Source organism: Octopus bimaculoides, chromosome 18 (genome assembly GCF_046866305.1).
Source record: "Octopus bimaculoides isolate indiv1 chromosome 18, ASM4686630v1, whole genome shotgun sequence".
In the NCBI taxonomy this organism is placed as follows: Eukaryota; Metazoa; Mollusca; class Cephalopoda; order Octopoda; family Octopodidae; genus Octopus; species Octopus bimaculoides.
Window position 1 is genome coordinate 6513283 of NC_142945.1, and position 7500 is coordinate 6520782.

The 7500-nt window shown below is 35.3% G+C and overlaps 1 protein-coding gene across 2 annotated transcripts in view; it reads right to left on the reverse strand.

Moving 5' to 3' along the window:
* LOC106870026 (corticotropin-releasing hormone receptor 2) overlaps window positions 1-7500 on the reverse strand; it is a 226827-nt gene that overhangs the window by 107226 nt on the left and 112101 nt on the right. For both annotated transcript variants that reach the window (XM_089365681.1, XM_089365682.1), the window contains exon 3: window positions 7123-7202. In XM_089365681.1, the coding sequence (XP_089221807.1) occupies window positions 7123-7202 (80 nt within the window). The remainder of the gene's footprint in view (window positions 1-7122; window positions 7203-7500) is intronic.

The window sequence follows — 7500 nt, forward strand, 5'->3', positions numbered from 1 at the left end:
CATTCCCAAAGCTTTCTACCTCCATTTTCACCCTACCTACAATTCTACCTCTGCCATTTTACCCATACTCCGCACTGCTTCCTCCCGCCTTATGCGTGCCACCATTCGTTCTAATCTCTCTTGACTGCCTCTCACTTGTGCCTATAGTAAAAAGGTTTATTATTAATAATAGCAGCAGTAATAGTTCTAGCCGCGGCAGCGGCACCGGCGGAGGTAGTAGTAGTAGTAGTAGTAGTAGTAGTAGCAGTAGTAGCAGTAGTAGTAGGAGTAGTAGTAGTAGTAGTAGCAGTAGTAGCAGTAGTAGTAGTAGTAGTAGTAGTAGTAGTAGAGTGAAGACACTAGATGTAAGTGTGAGGGCGTAGTGCGTTGGTGAGCAACTTGATGCCAATCGGTCTTGTAGTCTATATCAGAACACGATCCAAGATAATTGTATGTAAATTAGCATCGCTGTCCTAGATTTAGAAGCAGTATTTCATTATTGGTTCCATTTCGAGATTTGTACAGAGTTAATAAGTGTTGTAGCCTATATTGTCACAAGACGTTACATTTGTTTACAGAGATAGGCAAACACTTATCGATGGTATTTGTTAAATATCCTGATTTACACACTTAATATAGTGCTGGTGACTGGATACAGATTGTTAATCCGTTAATCGATATCGATTCGATTATCTACAATTCAAACTTGGCATTCCAGCAAAACTGATGGAAAAAATATCTAATATAAATAATATATGCGTATTTGTGTGTGTTTGTGTTCAGTATGTGTGTGCGTGCGTGGGGTGGAGATAGCAGTCCCGATGGTCGTGGCTTGAGAAGTTGAATTAAACTTCCGATTGGAAAGAAGAGAAAGTTTGTTTCAGCATGAAGTTACTGGACATCCTAGCCCACTCCTCATTGATAGCAGCCTTCAGAATGAGAACCCAGGTTCGAAATTTCCCCAAGACAAATATCCGTCAATTGTAAATAATGTAAATAATGTGCAAAATTTGTTTTCAGTATATAATATAAGGTTGTTGAATAAATTCGTTTGCTTATCCTCATTTGTTTTAATCTTCATACAGGTGCAAGAATGGCTGAGTGGTAAGTAGCTTGCTTACCAGCCACATGGTTCCGGGTTCAGTTCTACTGCGTGGCACCTTGGGCAAGTGTCTTCTACTATAGCCTCGAGCCGACCGAAGCCTTATGAGTGGATTTGGTAGACGGAAACTCAAAGAAGCCCGTCCTATATATATATATATATATATATATGTGTGTGTGTGTGTGTGTGTGTGTGTGTGTACCCCACCATCGCGTGGCAGCCGATGTTGGTGTGTTTAAGTCCACGTCACCTAGCGGTTCGGCAAAAGAGACCGATAGAATAAGTACTAGGCTTACAAAGAATAAGTCCTGGGGTCGATTTGTTCGACTAAAGGTGGTGCTCCAGCACGGCCGCAGTCAAATAACTGAAACAGATAGAGTAATAAAAGAATATGATTTCTTTGCTATTAATGCACCAATGGCAACAGATAGATCATGATACTGAACAGTGATGGAGCAACGTACAGACTCTCAACTCCTGTCTATAAACGTTTCCGACTTTCATCAGTTTATCCAATTTTCTTATTTGTATACATGGCATGAAGACGGGCGATTAAGCAGGGGTGATGCAATAAAATTTCATCTCTAAATGATATCTAATAAAATAACTTTATAAACGTTATTCAAATGATTGGCTGTTAAATCAGAATGTAACTGAACGATGAATGATGTTTGACATAAGAAGTAGATTATTTAAGAAGAACGAGAATGTAATATAATGTAATATATAATACACACATTCATATCTTTACCGCTGTCTGTCTGTTTCTGTCTGTTTTTGTCTGTCTGTCTGTCATCAGTTGTACTAGAACCTTTAGAGCTATCATATCAAATAGTGCAGAATTTTAAATTTTCTTATACACAAAATACGCTGATCGTATGTTATACTGGCTTGTCCTATAAATTCGTTCGCTTTTCCTATTTATTCTCAACCATTCCAATGTTATTTGAATTAGCAGAAAAATATTTCTATTGTTGTTTCTTACGGTTATTTTTAACTTTATTCGTTCCCAACAACTTTTACTTGTGGTTTTTGAAATTTGATTAAATTTGGCCTCTTTCCAGAAACCAAATTACCATGTAGTAGTGATAAACGGGACGAGGGATTAATACCAGCATCTGTGAATAACAATGATACCTCCAGAAGGCTTTTACCTGCCGTTTCCCCTCTTCAAAATTTCACTACTGTTATTCTCAAGCTACTACTATCTAGCACCTTCGGATGATCTCTACTCAACCGCTAACAACTGCTACTCGACTGCTACTCAACATTCCTACCACGGCCAGACTACCTCTATTTATATGTCTTGGGAGATCTTACTTCTTCGCCTGGGGGCTTCGACACAACAGCTATTAAGCACGGTAGAGTGCCAAGTAGAAAAGAAAAATTAACATTTTCGAAATTTGTTTCTCTTCGCTTTCAATCAATGTTCCCAAGCTGCCATAGCCGCTCGAGATATTTCTGTTGTGTACGGAAAAGACGCCATTACTAAACGAACTGCACATAAATGGTGTTCATGCCGCAAGGAAGGGAAATTCGACCTCACCAAATCTATATATACTGACAGACCTGTTCATTTTGATGAGAATCAGTTGAACGACCTCATCCACGAAGACCCACACCAATCCGCTTGAGAATTGACGCAGCAGATGGGATGCAATGTTACGCGTGAACTACGAGAAAATTGAAACTTCCAATTGCATGATAAATCTTAAATGAAGAATTTAAGAGGAATGTGATGTTCTGAAGAGCACTTCAGATACTTCAGATACAAGAAATATGTGCTTCAAATCGTTATCAACAGAAATTTGCCAGCATCTTTGATTTGTCCAAAACTAAGAACTGCATCACAAATTCCACGCCAATCATAGAAACGACTCCAGCGTTTCATAATAATCATCAAAAGTTCTGCATCAAAATGTCACAAGAAATTATGGATTCGCGTTCTTTCTTCGGCTATTACAATACATACATACATACATACACACATACATATGTATTTTCATATGTTATATAATGTATGTATGTATGTATGTATGTATGTATGTATGTATAGATAGATAGATAGAAAGATAGACAGATAGATAGATAGATAGATAGATAGATAGATAGATAGATAGATAGATAGATAGATAGATAGATAGATAGACAGCGTGACAAATAGATTGACAGATAGATAGATATGTATATTTATTACTCTTATTACAATTTTCAAAGAACAATTACCTTTAGACATCGAGAGCCAAGTTGCTGATGAGTCTTTGATTCTGAACATCCAAAACATTAAAAAATCTTCAAACATACGATGTCTTTGTAATAACACAGTGAGAACAACAGATAAATCATGGCACTGAACTGTCAAAAGAATGCCTACAGATTCTCAACTCTTGCTTCTTAACGTCTGTATCTTTCAACAGTTTATCTAGTTTCCTTATTCATATGTGTGGTATTGAAACGGGATGGGAGAGTAGAGATGTGAATCTCACAATTCAATGATTTGTTATTATATTTGATCTCTTAAATGATATCTGTTGAAATAACTTTATAAACGGTATTCAAGTGATTAATAGACCAAAATGCAAATGAAAGGAGTTGAATAGTGTTTGGCATAAAAAGTAGAAAAGATTAATTAAGAAGATGGAAGAAAATACAATGTAATATATTATATAGACACACAGACACACAGGCACACACACACATATGTATATTAATACATATGTACATATATATATATATATATATATATATATATATATATATATATATATATATATATATATATATATATATATATATGTATATATATATATATATATATATATATATATATATATATACGTATACCCAGCCAAGAAGATCTGAAGAAGGAATTGTAATTCTGAAATATCATCGGACCAAATTACAACAGGTATATAACCAAATTACAACAGGTATATAGTCCATTTCTTGTTTTATGGTGCATTGTTGTACCATTCTAAACTTTTATTCTTTACAAACAATATCTGTTTCAACACACAATTTCACATCAGGAATCTTGCAAAACGAATATATATCTGTGTGTGTGTGTGTGTGTGTGTGTGTGTGTGTGTGTGTGTATGTGTGTGTGTGTGTGTGTGTGTGCGTGTGTGTGTGTGTGTGTACAATCTTAAAATCAAAAATAGAACTAGCCCTGTGATCTGATACTCCGGAGGTAATCGGGTGGTTTAAACGACTGAAAGTAAACAAAGCCAGCAATTTCTCACGATTAGCTATAGAAAGCTACTATACTGCAAACAGCATCATCCGCCTTAAGAAAACCTTACATATATATATAGGTATATATATATATATATATATATATATATATATATATATATATATATATATATATATATATATATATATATATATATGTGTATTATATATATATACAGAGAGAGAGAGAGAGATACATATATGTATATATATACATACACACACATACATATATATATATATATATATATATATATATATATATATATATATACACATATATATATATATTTCAAATATATATATATATATATATATATATATATATATATATATATATATAGCACAAAGCCGGCTACTATGAAAACAAGAACATATGATGTCAAACAATAAGAAAGATTTGTATTATTTCTAGTTATCGATTTTCTGCTTCGCTTATCGATTTTTAATCGATTTCAATCGCATGGATTCGAAAAGCAAGCGCAGTTTATCTATGCAGGATTATAATCAATCAACAACATTTATCTCTCGTCTTTAACCTACGTATTAAGGGATCAATATGTTTTAGCGTGCATGGGTTTTAATCATTGTTCCTAAAGACCCGTTTCTTAATCATCATAATTCGACAGAAATCAACTTATGTAGATGGAATAAAAGATTATTATTGTCATATTTTTCATTCGTCTAAATCTTGCGATTCAAAATGACCTATTTACAATCATACACACACACACGCACAGAAACACACATACACACAAACACACAAACACACAAACACACACATATACACAAACACATGATCACACACTCAGATACATATATAGTTCGCTATTCCGTTAAGGTAAGATCAACAAAGAATCTACCTTATCTCGTGAGAGACAAATATCATTTAATGTACGGAGTAAGACACTACTTACTAACAGTCTCTTGCTTTAAAGACACGTGTCGAGACAAGTTACATATATGTGTATGTGTGTGTGTGTGTGTGTGTGTGTGTGTGTGTGTGTGTGTGTGTGTGTGTGTGTGGAAACTACATTTTAATTTCCAGGTTGAGATTCGAAACCAAATCTAAGAATTCTCGCGCGCCATTGGCTGACCAGGCGAGAAAAATTTCTTTGTTCTGTCAAAAGTGATGGAGGATTTCCCACTTGACCTCCGACCTGGACAGCAAGCGACCTAAATATGTACAAGCCACTCTTATAATGGTATATCCATCCTTCTAGCTAGAATGGGCCATTATAAATACGAGTTCCGTAGGAAACACTAACAGTCAGCACCGTAAAAGAGACGATGAGCACTGTGAGCGGAACGATACGCAAGCGTTAGCAGTTGCGGACCACAGAACAATTCAAAGAGAGAAACAAACACAACAAATGCGAATGACGAACGCACACACAGACACAAAATATGGCATTGTATTATCTCGTCCCATCAACATTCTCTTTTCTCCGTTTTCACTTCGACGACACGAAGTAGTTGGCTACAAAATGAATGGAACTGTGACCAAATATTCCAAGAAGAAGAAGAAGAAGAAGACAATCAGCTACAATGCCTTGAAGTGAGGAACCAGGCCAGGAATTTTTCAGATCGATTATTGAATTAAAACAACTCTTTTACTTGACTAGTTCTCCATGACACTCTATTTTATCGGCCTTGGTAGAATTTGAAATCAAACTGTTAAGAACTGGAAGCATTGCGGTGCAGGATTTTGTTCATCGTTCGAAAGATTTTTTTAAATTCCTTTCTCCAGCAACAAGAAATTTTAAAACCAGTGATTATTCGGATTATACAGAATTTATTGCGCGTATTTAATTATCTCTAAGAGTTTCGCTTGCATTCGGATTAGAATTAATTTCATATCATAGCTACTTTATATGGAGACGTTTCTCTTTATGAATATTAATGCTTGGACAATGATATCGGTCGTCATACCTAAATACGTACATCATCGCCATCGTCCTTGTCTCGTTGTCGTTGTCGTCGGAGTCGGCGTTTGTGACGTCATAGTCGTCGTCGTTGTTTTCTTCTTCATCATCAGCAGCAGCTGCAGTATTCTAATTATCATCAATAGTCATTATTACCGTGATATTAATGATGATGATGATGATGATGACGACGACAATGATGCCGATGATTATGATAACGATGATGATGATTACAGTAAGTCTTCTAATTTTCGAACAGGGCCTGAAATTTTAAAGGGAGGGGTTAGTCGAATACATCGACTCACCACTATTTGACTTGTACTCTATTTTATCGACCCAGATAGAATGTAAAGCAAAGTCGACCTCGGCGGGATTTGAACCCAGAAAGTCAAGGCGGACGAAGTACTGCAAAGCACTTTGCCCGGCGTGCTAACGATTCTGCCAGCTCGTTGCCTTAATAATAATAATAATAATAATAATAATAATAATAATAATAATAATAATAATAATAATAATAATAATAATAATAATAATAATAATAATAATAATAATAATAATAATAATAATGTAAGAACTCCGTGATACATAAAATAATTAAAACATGCAAACTCTACGCATTTCGTTCCACATATTCTATAGTCAAATCCAAATTCTAATCCCGCCTCTTGTTGTAAGGGGATGGTTATCTCCCATAACCAAAGAGCAGCACATGTATTTAGATCGTCTTCATCATCAATGACATTCCTTCAATCTCACTATAACTAATCGACTCAATTAATAAATGGTTCCATATCACAAAACCTAAAGTCGATTAGTAATTGACACGATTTGACAGTAATAATTATCTCAGCCTTGTCTGTACGAATAAAGCAATTCCGTTACCTGGACCTCTGGAAAACAGCTGGCATAATTCGCTTTTGCCGCCCACGTTCCATTAGGATGGCAGTGACGAGTCACATTTTCTGAAATAATAATGTAATTAACTTCAGGCTTTGAATGATATTTGATTAGAATAAGTCAATTAATGACGTTAATAATCGTCAGACATTTTGTCTGCTTGTCTGTCTGTTCGTCAGTGTGTTCGAAATCCTGTGTTTTCATGTTCCTTTCTCTCACTTGCTCAATCTAGCCATGCATATCTGTCTTCTCCCGTTCCTCTCTCTCCTTTCTCTCTATCTCTTTCTTTCTCTCTCTCTCTCTCTCTCTCTCTCTCTCTCTCTCTCTCTCTCTCTCTCTCTCTCCCTCTCTCTCTCTCTTTCT